A 21,847-nucleotide genomic window follows, 5' to 3' on the forward strand; every position below is an offset into this window, starting at 1 on the left:
TCACTATTGAGTTTGTTTAGATAGAATTGGAGATTGTATTCATTCCAACAATACAAATGCATCATACCTCACCCGACAGTTACATTAGGAAGTTAATAGAATATAATGAACTAGTGAGTGAGATTCAACACCATCACTACATCAGAAACAATACTACTACATTTAAAGTGTCCTCTTAATCTGTAACCAATGATCTTAAAAGTTTGATTTTGGAGGAAGATAGAATGCGTTTAATTTATTCCTTCCTGAATGCCAGTGAGCAGAATTAAGATCTCTTTGCTTTTATTCTATCAAAACATGATCAGGTGTTAGTCCAAATATTGCTGGAAAAGGCAAACTAGGCCCAGTACACAAAAAGAAATGATGATGTTCGGGTACAATGAATAGAGCTGCTGCCTCATAACTGCAGTGACCCTGGTTCAGTTCTCAACCCTAGTGTTGATGGGCAGACTTCAGACAGACAATGTAAGCTTCTCCTGGAGACACTGTCTTCCCCATATCCCAAAGACATGTGCTAGTAGGTTAATTGGCCAAGATAAATTTACTTTCCTTCACAGTCCTGAAAAACAGGCTTAGACCTGAAATGTTAACTTTCCTTCTCTTTCCTGGCCTGCTGAGGACTTCCAACACATCAGTATTTTCTTCTCCCACTTCATCACAAAACCTCAGTTAGATTCAACAACCAAAGAGTCTAACTGACATGAGGAATGTTCTTCTTCTTTAGCACGTAAACAACTAGCAAAGCTGCCAAAACTCTCCTTGTGATTTTGGATCAATACCTAGTGACTCAGACTGTTGAGTAAGCTTCAAATCTCTCCTCCTCTTACCTTTGTCCAACATTGAACTGAGACAGAAATTAAAAACACCAGTTCTTCCAGCTGGATCAAACAGGATCAAACCATACAGCTGAATCATAGTTGGCTAATTCCAATCTTTTGCCCATCAAATCCTTGAATCGTGTTAGTTATCTCACTGCTCAGTCAGTATACATAAAAATATAGACATGGTCCATCCTTATCATTTAATCCCTCCAGTCGTTCTCTCTATGTGACCAGCCACACTATATTTCCCTTCTACCCTCTGTCATTGTCCAAATTGCGTGCTGACCTCTTGACCAAACATGATCAGTTTTATTCAGAACAAACTGGTAATTAATGGCTTTGTAAGAAAGATGGCTAGAGTATTTAGTCTCCTTCACAAAGTGCTCCTTGAGACTGATGCCCCTTGAAGGCAGACTGATAGCTCAATGATGCCCCTTGAAGGCAGACTGATAACTCAATGATGCCCCTTGAAGGCAAACTGATAGCTCTCAGCTGTGTACCTTTGGAGTCCGAGGGAGAGGATCTGCTGGCAGAGGTCTGTTCGGAGGAGTTTGTTTTGAAAATTTAACATTAGCATCTTTTGCAGTTATTGGAGATTGAAATCCTGGTATTCTAGGGCTAGTCATTTTAAAGTCCTGCTGGCTATTGCTGGATGGAGAGGTAGACCGAAGGGTTGGTAATAGTAAACTTGGATGTTGAGGATGAACAGAGTGAGGTAATCGTGGTTTTGAAGGCACGGCAGGGCTCTGCTGTTGTCCAGTCTGGAGAGAAGAAAAGAAACAGATATACAGTACTTGTTAACATATTTGCCTTTGTTAATCTCTCTAACCCTCTTCTCCCGATAATCACCCAATACACATTTGCCACCTGCACTCCTTCACAAACCCAACCCCTCCCCCCCACCACAGCTCCCAAGGTAGACAAGCAGATGAAGAAGGTACATGGCACTTTGCCTTCGTCAAACGAGATCATAAACATAACGTGTGAGATACCACATTACAGCTGTATGAGCTGTTGGTAAGACAGTTCTGGAATGTTATGTGCAGTTCCTGCCGGCCAGCTAGAAGAAAGATGAGATTAAGCTGGAGAGCAGGAAAAGAAGAGGTTCTGGAGGACATTGGTGGGACTTGAGGGTTTGATTTATAAGTAGATGCTGAATAGGCTGTGTTCCTTAGAGCAAAGGAGAGAGATGGTTTTATAGAGGTTCATAACTTAATGTAGGGTACAGAAATGGTGGATGGTCACAGTCTTTTTCCCAGGGTGGTTAAGTCTAAAACTAGAGGAGATAGATTTAAGGTGAGAACAGAAAGATTTAAAAGGCATGTTTCTCATACAGAATGCTGTGGGTATATGGAATAAGTCACCCAAGGAAGTGGGATACCAAAACAATGTTTAAAAGATATTTGGACAGGTTTGCATGAATATGGGCCAGATGCAGAGAGATGAGAATATCTCAGGAAGGCAATATGTTCAGCATGTAAGAGTTGGGCCAAGTGGCTTGTTTCATGTTGTATGACATTATGTCACACACACACACACACACGCTCTCTCTCTCTCTCTCTCTCTCTCTCTCCACCAGCTGTGTACGTGGCACTGAAGACACTGAGTGGAGTTATAAATCAGGCAAGTTTCTTTGGCAATAACTTTGCCCAAATATCCATTCTCGAAGAGTGAATGAACAAAACAAGAATGAAGATCATGACTGCTAGAAGATGCTGAAAGTGTATGTCATGTGGAATGCAAGATGGTGTAAATATCTCACTTTTTGTTGAGAGGAAAGTGATAGACTATTATCATATGAAGATTACCATGTAAGTATTATCATGTAAAGTGCAAATGATTGAGAGGGCTGGCATCCCAATATGTTTAAATTCACAATGGGAAGAAACAGCAAAAGCTTCAACCTCAATTTATAGCCTTACTGTGGAAAGGAACACTGAGAGATGAGTGATATATCTGGCTCACCTCTCCAGAGAAAATAGTAATCAGATGACAAATTCTAGGCCAGTTAGTCTTATTCTGATTGCAATATGTGATATGGGATGGAATTTAGAGCAGCTGGGGGGGGAACAAGTGTTAACCAGAGCCAATCAGCAAGGATTTCCAATTCTCGCTGAGCTTGATCACCAGTGCACAAACCTTTGAAGAGCACCAATGGGAAAAATGGGGATGTAGCAATGTGGGTTATATGGATTTTCCAAAAATGCATTTTGCAAAAAGACAAGTGGAATTAAAGTGGTGTTTGAAAACATACCCCTCCCACTACTGATTCAGCATGCTCCAGCCACATCAATACCTGTACTCTGCCCCATTGACTTCAGTGTGACTGAACTTCAGAGGCAAAGTACTAATAGGACAAGATAACGCAAGTACTGTCGCCAATGGAGGATGAATTTTTGACATGTATTTTCTTACTTTCAAAGCCATCCTTTAGAAGTTCTGGAGTGGCCTCAAGCACACATATCATCTCTCTGAAAGGATCCCACATTCACAAAACACATCTCTTCACATTTCAGCACATCTACTGGGCCTATATTAATGGTTAGTGTGAAGCACTCAGATACTCAATCCAAATTGTGGATTTAACCAAGGTCATCCGGAGCAAAACAATGCAACAACTCACTACTCGTCAACCTTGCCTACAATGCCATCTGTGGAATTAACTTCATCTCTAAGTGTCCTGTTGTCTTTAAACACTGCATTTTCTCTCAGCCTTACCTTTGCATCTTTGCTTCTGATTTGGAAGGTTGGGTTGGAATGACTGTTGTTTGTTTTCTGGTCTATATTATCAGCACTGGGGAATGAAACTGCACTGCTCACGTTCTGCTTCACGTATCGTTCATAATCCTTCAGCATGTTGGAAATACCACTGCAGGAAATGCAAATGAAAATTGCATGTGAGAAAGTAAAAGTATTCTTTTATGATTATGCAATGGTTTGTATCAGTATGAATGTGCACATATCATCTCTGTCTCCTTTCTTTACATTCCTTGTTACAATACAGACAGCAATCTGGGGAAAGCAGCTAAGAAAAACTCAAGTTGATTTGAGATGCAGATTATTTTAAGAACTTTTCACAACTATCTTAACCACTTTGATGTGTGCCTTCATCCCAGTTCAGTTGACATTGCTCTCCCAGTGAGTCACAAGCAAGTGCAAAGTTAGCCTAATCATAATACCCTTGCCCAATTTTCCCCAGCCTTTGTTGTCAGGTGGCTGGGCTCTTCAATCCCAGGAATGGTACAGAGTGACCCAATAAGGGGATGCCCTGGGCAAGGGATCAAACCAAGATTTCTCAAGGATTTATGAGAGAAGTCAAAAACATTCAGTAGTGCTAGGGTTTTTGAATTTAAAACAATGCAACCCAGATGTACCAGTCACTGGAGATTATGATAAAGAACATAAGGGCAAGATTGCTGTACTCACTTTCAATGACACTACAATTCGTATCCTCAATACTATCTACCTACCTACATATTTATTCACTATTTGTATTTGCAATTTGTCTTCCTTTGTACATTGGTTGCTTGTCAGTCTGCTTTGTGTGTAGTTTTTCACTGATTCTATTGTAATTCTCTGTTCTACTGTGAATGCCTGCAGGAAAATGCAGGGTAGTATATGTAAACATGTACCTACATGCTTTGATAATAAACTTGCTTTGAACTTTGAAATGTAGTTAGAAGATAGACAGAAGCAAGTACATACAGTATTCTCTTGTTTCCTGGGTAAAATGATACATTTTAAATTCCCTGTATCAAATGATGGTTATGCAATTTAATTCTCCGTCTCTTCAGAACAACCTTGTGATAGGCAAGTGCATTGTCTTTAGAACCCGCCTCGTGAGCTTGGATCCAACCTGGGCTAACCCTGGTTGAAATTTAACACCAGAAAATATGGGTACTATTGACGTTAGAACAGGGCAGACCCTGGGAAGAAAGATAATCACCATACAGAGGTTGGAGAGAGGCACAATTCCTCTGAGAATGCAAGATAAATTAGAAGTAAAGTTCTAGTTACCAGAACTGCTTCGCATCGGGCCTCGAGTTCCTGATGCCCTGAGGACAGATGTATCTCCGTTGGTAACAGTAATACAAAAGGACTCCAATGCCACACAGCAACAGAATGACTGGCACCACAATTCCTGCTGCAACCAGACTGTTATCTGCAAAAATATAACTCCTTTGTTCAATGTATACAAGCTTAACCTTAAATTTATTCTCAATATCAATTCTCATACACTGTATGATTGTCATTTCAAGTATATTTATCTTTTGAGGAACAACAGACTGCTGATGCTGGGATGTGGAGCAACGAATAATCTGATAGAGAAACTCAGAGCTGCATCCATGGAGGACAGAGGATTTGTCAACTAATGCAACGTCAAAACAAACCACCTGCTGACAAAAACAAAATGGCAACTATTCCTTTCCACCCTAAGATGTTGCTCGATCCATTGAGTTCCTTCAGCAGATGGTTTGTTTTGAGGGCTTGACACTCAGTTGAGAAACAAGTAAAATGGAGAGGGTGAAGAGGTTGTCTCACTGCTTCTGACCAGTCTACCTCTGAGAGCTGGTTCAGTTACTCCCCGAATTGATAGGACAGATATCCCTTTGGAATGCTGAGAATGTCAGCATGGCTTAGTGTGTGTTGGCCATTCCAGGTTGATGTATCAATACGACACTGGTGATACCTACACAGTCACCTATAAGATTAGACATTAAACTGAGAGCTCAGATGTATTTTTCAGGTGGGTGTAAGAGAACAGTTTCCCCCAGTGCAAAGAGTTGCCCCTCAAAAACACTGATAACACCAAGAGTGTAATTAATATTGATGTTTGCAAACCAATACCCTATACCAGTTAGCTCCTGAATTCCTAATTTACAGCATTGATCATATATCAGAAGTATTTTATTGGATGTAAAATATTCTGCACATCCTAAAGTCATTAAGGCACAAAACAAACAACCACAGTGGTTTAGGCAGCTTTTACAGGGTGGGGGGTGGTGAAAGGAATTGGGTGGAAACCCTGCATCAGGGCCAACCCAGAGTCAACCCAAAATGTCAACATCCCTAACAGAAGATAAAAATGACATGTAAAAGGGGCAATGTTACAATAGTCATGTGGGACCTCATTAAGCAGATAGATTGGGAAAATCAGGTTGGTCCTGGATCCCAAGAGAAAGAATGTGTACAATGCCTATGAGATTGCTTTTAAAGAGCCACTTGTGGTTGAGCCCACTAGGGGAAAGGCAATTTTGGATTGGGTATTGTATAATAAACTTGATTTAAATAGGGAGCATAAGGAAAAGAAACCTGTAGGAGGCAGAGATCACAACATGATAGAATTCACTCTGTAGTCTGAGATGGGGAGGATAAAGTCGAATGTATGATTATTATAAAGGAGTAAAGGGAATTCCTGAAGCATAAGAGAGAAGCTGGCCAAAGTTGACTGGAAGGGGACACTGGCAGGGATGATAACAGAACTGGAGTTTCAGGGTGCAATCCAGAAGGTGCATGGTAAAGATGAAGACGTATTCTAAAGGATGGATGAGGCAACTGTGGCTGACAAGGGAAGTCAAAGACAGCTTCAAAGCAGAAGAGTGGGCATATAGTATAGTAAAAATTAATGGGAAGTTAAAGGATTAGGAAGCTTTTAAAAACCAACAGAAGACAATTAAAAAATCCATAAGGAAAGAAAAGATGAAATATGAAGGTAAACTAGTTAATAATATAAAAGAGGATACAGAAATTTTATAGACATATAAAGAGTAAGAGAGGTGAGAGAGGGTATTGGACCACTGGAAAATGATGCTGGAGAGGTACTAATGGGGGACAAAGAAATGGCAGATGAATTTAATAATTATTTTGTGTCATTCTTCACTGGGGAAGACACTAGCAGTAAGCCAGAAATCTGAGAGTGTTGGAGGTAGACGTGAGTGTAGTTTCAATTACTAAGAAGGTGGTGCTTGGAAAACTGAAAGTTCTGAAGGTAGATAAGTTACCTGGACCAGATAGGCTATACCCCCTTGGTTCTAAAAGAGGTAGCTGAAAAGCTTGTGGAAGCATTAGAAATAATTTTTCAAGAATCACTCGAATCTGGAATAATTCTGGAGGACTGGTGGTTGGGAAGAGGTCATTACTAAGAATGAGATTTAGGGTACTTAGACGCACATGATAAATAGACTGAAGTCTGCATGATTTTCATATGGGGAAATCTTTGCTGAGAAATCTGATGAAATTCTTTGAGGTATGATAGGCAAAGGAGAGTCAGCAGATGTTGTGTACTTAGATTTTTGAAGACCTTTAACAAAGCGCATGGACACAAGATTGGCTTACTGGCAGAAGGCAAAGAGTGGGAATAAAAGGAGGCCTTTTCTGGTTGGCTACCGGTGACTAGTGATGTTCCACAGAGGTTGTTGTTGGGACCACATTATATGTCAATGATTTGTATGATGGAATTGATGGTTTTGTGGCTGAGTTTGCAGATGATAGAAAGACAGCTGGAGGGACAGGTTGTGTTGAGAAAACTGTTAATCTACAGAAGGACTTAAACAGATTGGGAAAATGGGCAAAGAAGTGGCAGATGGAATATAGTGTAGGGAAGTGTATGGTTATTCATTCTGGCAAAAATAATAAGCGCATATATTATTTTCTAAATGGAGAAAATTCAAAAATCATAAGCGCAAAGAGATTTACAAGTCCTTGTGCAGGATTCACCAAAGGTTAATTTGCAGGTTGAGTTGGTGGTGAAGAAGGCAAATACAATGTTAGTTTTCATTTCAAGAGGACTACAATACAAGAACAAGGATATAATCCTAGCTTTATAAGGCATTGGTCAGACTGCACTTGGAGTATTATGAGTAGTTTTGTGCCTTATCCTCTGGAGGGTCCAGAGAAGGTTCGCAAGAATGATTCTGAGAATGAAAGGGTCAACCTATGAGGAGAGTTTGCTGACTCTGGGTCTGTAATCACTGGAGTTTAGAAGAATGAGTGGAATCTCATTGAAACCTATTGAAGGACTATGGAAAAGCCTAGATAGAGTGGACGTGGAGAGGATGTTTCCTATAGTGGGGGCTCTATGACCAGTGGACACAGCCTCAGAATAGAGGGACATCCATTCAAAACAGCAATGAAAAGGAATTTCTATAGCCAGAGAGTAGTGAATCTGTGGAATTCATTGCCACAGACAGCTGTGGAGGCCAACTCATTAAATATATCTAAAGGAGATTGATAGTTCTTTTAGTCAGGGTCAAAGGTTACAGGGAGAAGGCAGGAGAATGGAATTGAGAGATATAATAAATGATTTTTAATGGAATTGATGGATAGGACTTGATGGGTCAAATGCCACAATTCTTCTCCTATGTCTTAATGGTCTTATCATCTTGCGGCTAAATCCATTCCCCAACCCCCCCCCCCCCCCCCCACCACTGCAGATTCTGCTCAACCCACTAATTTCTTCTAACAGATTGCCTGTTGCACCAAATTCCATCATTTGTAATCTCCCTACGCGACTCCCTTGTCCATTCATCCCCCCATCCCTTCTCACCGATCTCCCTCCTGGCACTTATCCTTGTAAACGGAACAAGTGCTACACCTGCCCATACATTTCCTCCCTCACCACCAGTCAGGGCCCCAGAGAGTCCTTCCAGGTGAGGCGACACTTCACCTGTGAGTCGGTGGTATACTGCATCCGGTGCTCCCGGTGTGGCCTTTTATATATTGGCGAGACCCGACACAGACTGGGAGAACACCTACACTCTGTCCGTCAGAGAAAGCAGGATCTCCTAGTGGCCACACATTTTAATTCAACGTCCCATTCCCATTCTGATATGTCTATCCATGGCCTCCTCTACTGTCAAGATGCAGCCACACTCAGGTTGGAGGAACAACACCTTATATACCGGCTGGGTAGCCTCCAACTTGATGGCATGAACATTGACTTCTCTAACTTCCATTAATGCCCCTCCTTCCCTTCTTACCCCATCCCTGATATATTTAGTTTTTTTGTTTTTGTTTTTTTCTCCCCTTCCCTTTTTTTTCTCTCTCTGCCCATCACTCTGCCTGTTCTCTATCTCCCTCTGGTGCTCCCCTCCTCCCTTCTCCCTTGAGAAACTCCACAAGGGTACAGGAAGCAGTGCCAATGCAGCTGTTGATATTGCAGAGAAAGATTTGGGGAGCATTGCCATTGTAGGCTTGGAACAAGGACTGTTCCATGTGGCTGACAAAAACAGGTATAGCTGGGGCATATGTAGGTGCCCATGGCTACACCTTTGCTTTTGAGAAAATGAGAGGAGCTGAAAGCGAAATTGTTGAGGATGAAAACCAGTTCTGCCAGAAGAGGAGGGTGGGTGGTGGAGGGGATCTGGTTAGGTCTGTTGTCCAGAAAGAAGTGGAGAGCTATTAAGACTCTCCTGATGGGGGGGAGGGGGAATGGACGTGTATAGGGACTGGAGGTCCATAGTAAAATTAAGCTGATCAGAGCCAGGGCACTGATGGATGTAGGAAAGAAGGGACAGAACCAATGGGGACAAATCAACTCTCAGGTTCATTGAGCAACTTGCATATGGTGAGTTCTCAAGAGTATGGGAGAAATCGTGGAACATGAACAGGTTCATTGATGGCCTTGTTGCACCCAGTAGACACAGAAAGGCAGAAAATGTGCAGATTCCTCATTTAGATAAGAGACTTCTTGTTACTCAATTTGACCACTCACCAGCTTGTACATGCAGGACATAAGAGTGAAGAGTGTAATTCTTGTTTTCACCATCAGGTGGCACTAGTCTCATAGTTCCAAACTGTAATGAACAGCAAGCTACTGCACAGTTTTGCAGTTAACCCTTCCTGCACAACAGAACTGTGGCAGGCAGCAGCCCTATTAGATCAAGTTAGTCTCAGTGTAAAGGGTTAACCACTTACGAGATAAGGAATTCCTGCTCTCAGAGGACTGTGAATCTTTACAATGTTATCTTTGCAGGAATCTACGATGTTGAAGACTGAGACAGAAGGTCTGAAACGCCGACTGTTTAATTGTATGATTTGCTGCTCCACTGCGAAGTTTCTTTGAGGTATGCCTACCCTGAAGAAGGTTAAACCTTTTCTTCGATGGAGTTGTGTGAGACCGTCTCTCACTGCCCTCCCCTCTGTGATGTCAGATGCCTACCCAGACTCGCTTACCAATCACCGGCCAGCTTGTAATCCCCCTACCCCCTACATTCCTATTCTGGCTTCTGGCCCCATCCTTTCCAGTTGTGAAGAGGGGTCTCAGCTCAAAACATCAACTCTTTATTCCCCTCCATAGATGCTGCCAGATTTGCTGAATTCTCCAGAATTTTGTGTGTGTTTCCCAAGACTTCCAGCATCTCTAGAATCTCTTGCGTTTAGAATTTTGTACTGGTTGTGGGAGTTGATTGTGGGGTGTGAGCAGGGAACAGGAGCTGGGGTTAACATAATAGGCCATAATATAACTGAATGGTGGAACTGGCTCTTGGCATCATAATTCTGATCTTGGATCACGAGTTCTTATAAGTAAAAGCACAAACACATCTGACATCTTGAGCTTTGAGTCTCTTTCATGGGCAGCGGGTTATGTGGCATCAGGAGTATTGCAGACACTTCTCAGCAAGTTAACACAAGTGCAGAACAGATGCTTCACCAAGTGATGGGACCAACTCTTACAAAGCAGATGAACTCAGAGCAGGGAAGGAGCAGTCAATCTATCGAAACGTGCCCGGCAGTATGGGGCTGAAGAGTTTCGCTGGGCCTTCCATCAAGAAACATCCATTCACAGGTCAACAAGTTCCTGAATGTCATGATTGCATCTTGGAAAGTGGAAGTCTGACACAGGTTGGATGTCAGTGGCTCCCGTATGACTTCCTGCTCTACCCTCGACTAACCAAGCCAAGAGCACCCTGGCTCAAGCAGTTGGATCTGTTTCACATCTAATGAAATCCCTGACCTGATTGAAAAGTTATTTCCTTTTCTAATTTACTGTATAATAATATTTTAAATAAATTTCCAATCCCTCACCTTCAGTCTCACTAGGTCCATTATCGCATGTGGGCATCAGGGAGTTGGAAAGAACAGCAGTGAAGCAAAAGCCCCAAAGGCATCTATCAGAGGGTAGCATGATGCCAAAAGCAAAGTCAAACCGAATTGCTGGAGGAACTCAGTGTTAGGTAATATCCGTGGAGACAAAGAGGTAGTCAATGATTTGGGTTTTGAAGGACTTGGGCATCAAGTCAAACTCACTCAGGCGCACCCTGAAACATCAACAGACCCTTAGCCTTCGCAGATGCCATTGGACCTAATGACATTTTCCAGTTTGTTTCAGCTCCAGTTTCCAACAAGTGCAATCTCTTGTGTTTATCAATGCTTGTTTCTCATAGGGACAAGACCCGAGATGATTCGTCCTGCTCATTGTTCTGGAGTGAAGTTTTTGACTACAAAATCATGTAAAGATATCTGCAGCCTCCTGTGTCAGTAAGTTATCAGGAATGTTCAGGGAAGGGTTCTCAGGCCTGGCTGTTGCTTGAGGCCTACTCCTCTTCTCAAAGGCCGCAGCAATCAGACCTCAATCAGATTGAAAATCAAAGCCATATATAGAAGGGCTAACCACAGGAAGAGAGCATGGGGCTGAAGCAAGTGTGGGCAGACAGCAGGGTCTACCACAATCTGGAGTACTTCTCTCCTACTATCTCTCTCAGCCACATAATCTCCCACAAGTATAAAGTCAGAGGCAGCAAAGAGCTGCAGTAATTTTCATCAAGGAGCAGGCACTCAGCTTTAAATCCAGACAGTTCTGCAATTTAACGCTGTCTGCAGGCTTGGTTTATAATTATTAATACTTTGCCAAGCCAAGTATACTAATCGCTGGTTTGAATTTTTCATTTGCTTGCCTTCACAGCCATTCAGCAGTGGACAGAATGCACTGGATTTCTGCAGTATGAAGTAATGCTTCCTGACGTCATCTCCCTATGGGCTGTTTCTAATTCAATGTTCTCTAAATTCCCTGCTTTGTTCCCAAAGGACTTTTAATTGAATTATCTGAAATACTTTGATTAGATCACTCCTGAATCAACTAAATTGAGGGGAATATTCTACATACAAAAGTCAATTTAACCCTTTAAGTCCCAGTATCATTTGTTTGCAATAGAGATATAGAGCAATACAGCGCAGAATCAGTACTGTATCCGGTGTTCCCGGTGTGGCCTCTTGTATATCGGGGAGATCCGATGCAGATTGGGAGACTACTTCACCAAGCACCTACCGTCCGTCCACTAGAAAAAGCAGGATCTCCCAGTGGCCACCCATCTTAATTCTACTTCCCATTCCCATTACGACATGTCAGTCCATGGCCTCCTCTACTATCACAATGAAGCCACACTCAGGTTGGAGGAGCAACACCTTGTATTCCATCTGGGTAGCCTCCAACCTGATGGCATGAGCATTGATCTCAAACTTCCAGTAATGCTCACCCCTTCACTATTCCCATTTCCCTCTGTCACCTCTTCTTACCTATCTCTCACCTCCCTCTGGTACTCCTCCCCCTTTTCTTTCTTTCATGGCCTTCTGTCCTCTCCTATCAGATTCCCGTTTCTCCAGCCTTGTATCTCTTACACTAATCAACTTTCCAGCTCTTTACTTCACCTCCTCCCCCTCCCAGTTTCACCCATCACCGTGTTTCTTCCTCCCCTCCCCTCAGTTTCTTACTCTGACTCCTCATCTGTTTTTCCAATCCCGATGAAGGGTCTCAGACAGAAGTATCAACAGTTTACTCTTTTCCACAGACTCTGCCTGGCCTGGTGGGTGGGTGGTCTTTTCCACAGACTCTGGGTGGGTGGGTGGGTGGGTGAGTGAGTGAGTGAGTGAGTGAGTGAGTGAGTGAGTGAGTGAGTGAGTGAGTGAGTGAGTGAGTGAGTGAGTGAGTGAGTGAGTGAGTGAGTGAGTGAGTGAGTGAGTGAGTGAGTGAGTGAGTGAGTGAGTGAGTGAGTGAGTGAGTGAGTGAGTGAGTGAGTGAGTGAGTGAGTGAGTGAGTGAGTGAGTGTGTGTGTGTGTGTGTGTGTGTGTGTGTGTGTGTGTGTGTGTGTGTGTGTGTGTGTGTGTGTGTGTGTGTGTGTGTGTGTGTGTGTGTGTGTGTGTGTGTTGTGCTTGGATTTCTAACATCTGCAGATTTTCTCTTGTTTGTGACAGATACAGGCCTCTTCGGCTCAACCCATCCATTCCCAACCAAATCCCTTTTCCCACATTTGCTCCATATCCCTCTAAATCTTTCATATCTACATACCTGTCCATGTGTCTTGCCAATGTTGTTACTGTACCTGCTTCAACCTCTTCCTGCTGCAGCTCATTCCATTATACAAACACCCTTTGCATGAAGAAGTTGCCCCTCAGGTCCTTTGAAACCTTTCCCCTTTCACCTTAAGCCTTCATTCCTTTTCCCCAGGAGAAAGACTGTGCATTCACCCGACTCTCTGCCCAGTGAGGTTTTACATTGTGTCTGCAGCACCTACAGTGTGCTGTCTGGAATTAAAGTGGGAATTATATTCATGCAGCATTGTGACACGTACAGTCAGGCTTTCCAACTCCACCATCCACACTGCCTCCGTGGCCCTGTTTGTTGCAGAAAGGTGGTGCCCAGCCGGGCTCGCAGTGGCAATTGTGGTTGTTGTTACAGACCTGGGCCAAGATAAGAGAAAAGCACCATCAAAAACCCATCATCTTAACCATGATTGTTCACGCAGAAAGGCATCGGTGATCGCCTGTCCAGTTCAATGATCCCTCTGTTTCTCCTGGAGCTTCCCTGCACAGCACTCCCGTATGTGATCACCATTTCACCAGAGCCCCTATACTCTGAGATGCCCCAGAGTTTATACACCATCTCCTTTTTCTATAAAGTCTTCTGCCTTACAGTTCCAACATTCTCTTTAAAACTTTCCAGCTGATTCCAGGCCATTCATAGATTAATAATCACTGACTTGTGGGAAACCACTACATTTGAATGTGCTTTTACAACATTATTAATTTCTGGTCTAATATGCACACAAGCGTTTACTTCCACAGACAGTAGAACTACTATCCTCCTCCTTCGCTCCCCTCCCCCGTAGTATTTTTTCTTTATTATCCATCTGAGTGCTTTTGATATCATTCATTACAATACTGTGGAGGCATGGTTACCATATCAAGTTAATTTCTGTGTATTTTCCAATTTATGACAAAATTGACTTATGGATATGTGTAAAAACATAGCCCATTTGTTATCCAGGAATCACCTGTATCTCTACTTTCAACTGTCTTCTCAAAAATTCCCTCAGTGATTATACATTGATTCACCTCCCTAGCTTCCCATTAATTGTGATGAGGTGCTCCATAATCTCGCGTTCATTGTTGACCACAACTAGAATCTTCACTTTGAATTACACAGATATGCAATGCAAATTCATAACCCTGTGGAAACTCTGCAGCATTCTAGATTCATAGTCTTACAGGATGGAAACGAGCTGCTTGGCATAACTTATCAAACCCAATTAAGACACCTATCTATCTGCCTGCATTTGGCCCATATCCCTCAAACCTTCTCAATCCATGTACCTGTCCAAAAGTCTTTAATGTTGTACGGTTCTATCAGCTCCTCTGGCAGTTTGTTCCATGCCCCACCACGCTGAGGGTGAAAAGCATGCCCTCAGAGCCCCTTACCCTCTCAACTTAAACCTTTGCCCTCTGGATTTAGGCTCTCCGACTCTGGTTGCCTAAAGCTTCAAAACTCTTCCATATATCCTCACCCAACCCTCACAACAATTAAAGCTTCAATCCCAGGTTTCTGTAATAACAACCAGTTAGTGTGGCACAATACAATTAATCATTGCTGCAGTTTAACTGGTGGGAGTTAAAAACTTTATTCATAATCTGTACTCCAAGTATTATTTTCATAAAGAGATTCTCATTTCCACAAGAGCCAATAGAGCATATATGTCAAACTCAAGGCCCGCGGGCCAAATCCGGCCCGCGGTAGAATTATCTTTGGCCCGCGAAATATCTAATTACTATTAAAGCTGGCCCCAGTAATCGAAGCGCCTATGGCGTATGATATGGCTAATGCTGAGTTTATTCAGGTACCAGGTTTTCAGGGTTTTTAGTGTTTATTCGGCAGTCTTCTTGATAAGAAACGGAATTTGTAAAGTGAAACACTTTGTAGTTATAGCAGAGACTGAGACACATGAGAGCAGGCTGTACAAACAGAGGCAACAAAAGCTGCGTTCGCACGCTTCCGACTGATCCGGCCCGCATGAAGCTGCATTTTGCTTAATCCGGCCCGTGACCTAAAATGAGTTTGACACCCCTGCAATAGAGGCTGTGCTTATGTCACCATTGGGAATCCCACTTAAAGATCGGTGAACTATTGTTTGTGCTAAACTATTTTGAATTTGTTCCCTTAACACGTGGATTTATTTTGTCAGGATATAGATCAGAAATAGGTCCTTGAAGTTTCTGGTAAAGGTCTTCGAAAGAGTGCAGAGCATACTGCAGCTGATAGACTTAGTCTAGTTGATGTCCAGTCCAGTTAATGTCCAACTCAGATGGCGTTATGATATAGTATATCTGGGTGGAGGCTTCAGAACTTGGTTGGGTGAGGGGGGGGATCCCTGGAAGATAATCCGGTCACAGACAGGATGAATGGTCCCAGGGCAAGTGAGTCTACAACTGGAGGGCACAGATTTGAGGTGAAAAGGGAGGGATTTAAAGGGGACGTGAGGAGCAAGTTTTTCCACACAGCAGGTGGTGGGTATCTGGAATAAGGTGCAGGGGAAGTGGTAGAGGTGAGTATGATACAACTCCAAAACAGATTTGGACAGCTACACAAATAGCAAAGATTTATTTATTTAGAGAAACAGTGGGGAGGTGGCCCTACTGGCCCTTCTCGTCAACATCAGCAATCCCCAACAACCCCAAATTTAACCCTAACCTAATCAAGGGATAATATACAATGACCAATTAACCTACCCAGTATGTCTTTGGACTGTGGGAGGAAACTGGAGCAACTGGGAAAAACCCCACAGGGAGGACTACGGAGACTCCTTACAGAGGAAGCCAGATTTGACACCTGAGCTGTCAAAGCATCACGCTTTGGGACAAACATGCAAGTGGGACTAGTTCAGGCAGGCAGTTTGGTCAGCACAGTCAGGTTGGGCCGTAGGGTCTGGCTCTGTGCTGTGTTGCTCTGTGACTCACTTCAAATCACGTGACTGAGGCACTGCAGGAGTTTGTGGTGTCTATAGGTGTTTCACTAATTATTAACATTGAGACCCAAACTCAATAATACAATGCAACTCACAGCTCACTCCCAAGTTCCTTGATTACCGATAGGTGGTGTTGAACCCAGATGTGTTTCACACTTACCCCGTGATTGTGGCATTTTGCAGCACACTCATCAGCAGCCAGGAAGGAAGCATTCTGACACCGTCCTTCAAAACAGATCTGTTGGAACAAAGAACCCATAAGCAAAGGGAAAATAGCCATTTGCTCTTACATAGATGAACCAGGTTAAAATCCTGGAAATCTTCAACCTAACCACCTCATAGCACAAAATCAGGCCATTTGACCCATCTACATCTGCACTGACCACTGTGCACCCATCCATATCAATCCCAACTTCTAGCCATCGTCCACACACTTACAGAATGGTGTCAGCAACTGCTTCCACCTCTCTCAGGTACTCTCCACTGGGTGAAAAAGGACACCTTCAGATCCCCTCGAAACCTTACATTTAGGTCTTCTGATATTAAAGTTTCTTGCAGTCTACCCATCCAATACCTCACATAATTTTATATACCTTAATCATGTTCCCTCTTAGCCTTCTTCACTCGAGAGAAAACACACCTAGGCTCTCCATTCTCTCCTCGTTAGTGAACACCACCACCCCTCCCCATCTCCAGTGCTACCATGTCCTTTGTGGAGATACAGTCAGCACTGAGACTACAGTGGTTCTGTAGGTCTCCACAATAAAACAAAGTGAGGCATTTTATGTTTAATGAAACCCATAACACGTCATTAAACTCCAAAACCTACACCACAAAAGCGTGCTGAAAAACCTTTTACATAATAACATCAAGTCAGACCAGTCTCTTAAAGCAAAACCCCAACTCAACGTCTGTGGTTGTGAACTATGTATGTTTCTCCTAATTACGAAATCTGACACAGGCACACCCTAGAGTTCACCAAAACTGGCATTGTGAGCCCCTCTGGAGCTCAGATGAGCAGCCCGGCTCGGGTCCTGGGTTCCATGGGCGGAGGTACGGCAGGTGCCTCTGGCTCTTCCAGAACGTGTTGGCATGCTCATGGTCATGTCATGACACCAAGCGCATGACAGCAGAATACTTCAAATCTTGGGTGGGCCAGTTTAAGGTGATCTACTGAAATATGTTCAGGTTTACCCCTCTTATCTATGATAAAAGTCTTTTCTTCCTGCCCCAAAGCACAGAACAGGTATCATGAGGGGGCATAAGGGGATGTTGGCGTGCATCGTGGAGGATGAAAACAAATGAGGCTGACTGTAGGTCAACAGGAACAAAAGCGTGCCATACACCATGATGGGAGGTAGGAATAGGTGAAAAGGAATTGAATTTACTGAAGAGGGTGAAACGCTATTGAGGTTCCGACCGGACAGTCCTGGAGTCAGGAATGACATCATCTGGCACTCGTAAAAGCTGCCCGTATACCAACCTAGCCACAGACAACTGTAGGTCCTCCTTTGGAGCAGTTCTGAGCCCCAGCAGGACTCATGGGAGACAATGGTGCCAACACTCATCGATCTGGGAAGCCCTCAGAGCAGCCTTTAAGGAGCGGTAAAACTGCTCGCATAGGCTATTGGACAGCAGGAGATAAATCACGGTGTGATGTATCCTAATGCCAAGGTTCTGGGGAGAGGTCCGATATGAATTGGGTATCGCAGTCAGAGGAAATATCAGATGGAGTGCCAAACCGAACAACCCAGCTGCTGATAAACACCTAAGCCACGTCTGCAGCCATTGTCAATGCTAGAGGGATGACGGGGGGAGATCAGAGGTCAGTGTCCGAGCAGAAGACCGTTGTGTGTCAGAGGAGATGGAAGATCTAAGGCTGTATGCCCAGAGATCTGAAATCTTTGGGCACAGAGCTCTGAAAAAGTGGCGCAACAGACTTTTAACATTGTGAACCAGCAAGTTGATTTTTTATGTTTCCCCTCTCGCTGTGAAACAGAGACACCTCTTTCTCCCTTACTGGGAGAGAGAGAGAGCCTGTGGTTTGTCGAATGCCGGGTGAACAGTGTAGCCTCTGCGGGTAACTGCAAGTCCGTGTCTTTGCTGTTGCTTCGCTCATGCTTGAGTGCTCGGTGGTGGGGGCCGATGCCTTTTTTGCCGGTGGTGGGGGGGGATTCTTGCTTGCTGCCACTTACACACGGGAGGGAGGGGAGCGAAGGGGGACTTTGGGGTTCTAACATTTAACTGTCATTCATTCTTTGAGGGCACTCCGTTTTCATGGCCTTTCAGGATGTATATTGGTCAGAGTACTGAGCTCAGTTCTGGTCCCCTCACTACAGGAAGGATGTGAAGGCATAGAAAGTGTGCAGGGGAGATTTACAAGGATGTTGCCTGGATTGGGGAGCATGGCTTATGAAAACAGGTTGAGTGAACTCAGCTGTTTCCCCTTGGACTGACAGAGGATGAGAGGTGACCTGATAGAGGTGTATAAGATGATGAGAGGCATTGATTGTGTGGACAGTCAGAGGCTTTTTCCCAGGACTGAAATGGTTGCCACAAGAGGGCACAGGTTTAAAGCGCTGGGGCGTAGGTACAGAGGCAATGACAGGGATAAGTTTTTTACTCAGAGAGTGGTGAGTGCATTGAATGGGCTGCCGGCAACGGTGGTGGAGGCGGATACGATAAGGCCTCTTAAGAGGCTTTTAGATAGGTACATGGAGCTTAGTAAGATAGAGGGCTATAGGTAAGCCTAGTAATTTCTGAGGTAGGGACATGTTCAGCACAACTTTGTGGGCCGAAGGGCCTGTATTGTGCGATAGGTTTTCTATGTTTCTTTGATTCTACATCTCTCTTACATTAAATGTACCTTTGAAACCTAGAATGACTGGGTCAAAAACATACTGCTGGAGGAACTCAGCAGGTCAGGCAGCATCTGTGGAGGTAGACAGGATGGCCAATGTTTTTGGTTACTAGCCCAGTCTTGATAATTTGGCCACCTTTCTTCCCCTTCATCCTGACACAAGGTCTTGACCTAAAACATTAACTATTAATATTCCACAAATGCTGCTCAATCTATTAAGTTCCTGACACAGCTGTTGCTCCAGACTGCAGTCTGTTGTGTCTTCTTGAATATACTCAGTGAATCACTGCTCTTTGAAGTAAAGAATTCCAAAAGATGTGTGACAATCTGAGAAAATAAATTCTTTCCTAATCCTGTCTGCTATGGGCTACATCCTTAAACTACGTCCCCTAGTTCTAGATTGTCTACACAAGGGGAAACTCTCAACATCCATTCTTTCAACCCCCACAGAATCTCAGATATTTGACATTAGATATTGCAGTAAATTGGCCTCTCACTCTTCTGAGCACCAATGGAATTCAACTGAACTGCAGATGTGCTCTCACCGGTTATAGCGAGACTTTCCTACTTTGACACACTGTCCCATTTTTATTAAAGGCCAAAATTCTGTTTGAAGTCCTTGATACCTGCAGTGTCTCTGCATGAACTAACAGCATCTGCTGTTTCAAAGTCAATTAGATATGTCCATTTTGACTCAGTCCAATCATACCTCACACCCTTTTATTTCTCCTAGCAGAGCAACTTACATGGTTGTCAGTGCACTTTGTTCCAGTCATGACCAGTCCTGGATCCAACATGTCCCCTTCCAGCTCGGGAGTTGTGTACACATGGGTTCCCCTGCACTGCACCCTCTTCCCATTTGCCACTATAGTGGTGTCTATGGCAACAGCATTTGTCCCAAGCGGCTTCTTAGCATCACTTTGACACTGTATTTTCCCGCACTTGGCATTCCTTTAAAAACAGAAAAACATAAATATTAAACCAATTCTGAGAAACCCAGGAGGGATATAGCAGGGGAACAAGCCCATTTGACCACAAAGACTATGTTGACTAAAATGATACTGATCTTTGTTATTGACCGACAGTATGTATGATACCAAATATTCATCCTGTCTTCAGCCTGTCATCTTCAGCCTATGACTCCATGCATCTAGATCTCATAATGTAGAGTTAATCACAGAATTTCAATTTTGAAGTGTTTGCCGCAGCTATTTTATTACCCCGTGACCACACTTTGTTTTATTTGCAGGTAGCCCAAATTATTGGGGGTTTGCATTCCAAGAAACTTAACTTTTCATGATGCTTACTCACATCATCTGTGCATGCATCAAGAAACACAGGCTGAAAATAAATTATGTTGATTTTACTTTTTACTCACACAGGTTCCTTAAGAGAAAATTTTATTACACATCTCAAATTTTTAAGTTATTTGTGAATTTGGTAAGGGCGAATTTCCGTAACCTGAAGGGGCATAACACAAGGAGCACCTGTGCTAACATGTCAGTGTGGTTGAATGGTAACACTCTGAACTTTGTCAGAAGATCATGAGATGTTTTGCTCCAAAGATATAACTAAAATTCTCGACAAAGTTTTGTTCAATACTGAGTAAGTACTATACTTCAGAATGAATTGCTAAACCATAACCAGCTCCTAGAGTCAAACAATAAGACAGCATAAAAACATGCCATGTGACCCAACTGATCCATGCCAAACAAGATTCCTATCTAAACTGCCCTCGCTTAGCCCATTTTCCATATAAGTCTTTCAAATCCATGTACCTGTACAAGGGCTTTATAAGATGTTGTTAATGTACCTGCCTGACCCACTTCCTCTGACAGCTTATTCCATATATGGATCACCCCCGGGTGAAGAAGTTACCCTCAGGTTCCTATCAAATCTCTCCCTTCTTATATTAAACCTAGTTCTTGATACCCTAGCCCTAGGGGAAAGACTGTGCAGTCACCATACCTATGCCCCTCGTGTCCTATAAAATCATCCCTTATTCTCCCGCACTCCAATAAATAAAGTCCTACCCTGCTCAACATCTCTCTGAAACTCAGTCCCTCACATCCCAGCAGCATCACTGTAAATCTTTTATGCACTCTTTCCGGGTGAATGACAGCTCTCCTACGGAAGAGTGACCAACACAGAACACAATATTCCAAATGTGGCCTCACCAACAACTTTTACAACTGGAATATATCAGTTCTTTTTCTATACTCAGTACCCTTTCGAAACTCAGGCTGATGAAGGCAGCTTACCAAAATCCTTCTTTATCACCCTATCTACCTGTAACTCCACTTTCAGGGAGCCATGTACCTGAACTCCAACACCTCACAAAGCCCAAATGTACACTGTGAAAATCTTACCCTGATTTGTCTTCTTAGAATGTAACATCTTGCACTCTGAGTTTAACTTCATTTGCCATTACTTGGCCGATTTTCCCAACTGATCAAGATCTCATGTAAGTCTTGATAACCTTCTTCACTGTCTATGGCACCACTAATTTTATGTATTCTCCAAACATACTAACCACGCCTTGTACATTCTCATTCGAATCACTGTTTTGGCTGACAAATAACAAAGGGCCCAGCACTGATCCCAAAGGCCTGAAACTGTTCAGGGCCTCCAGGTTGTTTATCACCTTCACCATCTGCTACTGAGCCAATCGTGTATCCAATTAGCAAGCTCTCCCTGGACCCCACCTGATCTAACTTTCTGTGGTGAACTACATATACCTGTCTGGACACACCCCCCCTGCTGACTGCTCCTGTGGCTCCTCCCACAGACCCCGGTATAAAGGCGATTGGAGGCACTGCTCCTCCCTCAGTTTCCAGGATGTTGTGTGGTGGTCGCTTGCTGCTGACAGTGCTTTCTTCCAGCCAATAAAAGCCTATCTCTTGCCTCACGTCTCCAAGAGTTATTGATGGTGC

At 43.4% G+C, this 21,847-nt stretch overlaps 1 protein-coding gene across 1 annotated transcript in view; it reads right to left on the minus strand.

Moving 5' to 3' along the window:
- Positions 1-21,847, minus strand: part of adam19b (ADAM metallopeptidase domain 19b) — a 194,753-nt gene that overhangs the window by 7,699 nt on the left and 165,207 nt on the right. The window contains exons 16-21 of the mRNA XM_073067881.1: positions 19,661-19,865; positions 16,215-16,292; positions 13,388-13,496; positions 4,839-4,983; positions 3,540-3,690; positions 1,322-1,582 (exon numbers count right to left, since the gene is read on the minus strand). Coding sequence (XP_072923982.1) covers positions 1,322-1,582; positions 3,540-3,690; positions 4,839-4,983; positions 13,388-13,496; positions 16,215-16,292; positions 19,661-19,865 — 949 coding nt within the window. The remainder of the gene's footprint in view (positions 1-1,321; positions 1,583-3,539; positions 3,691-4,838; positions 4,984-13,387; positions 13,497-16,214; positions 16,293-19,660; positions 19,866-21,847) is intronic.

Source organism: Hemitrygon akajei, chromosome 15 (genome assembly GCF_048418815.1).
Source record: "Hemitrygon akajei chromosome 15, sHemAka1.3, whole genome shotgun sequence".
Lineage (NCBI taxonomy): Eukaryota > Metazoa > Chordata > Chondrichthyes > Myliobatiformes > Dasyatidae > Hemitrygon > Hemitrygon akajei.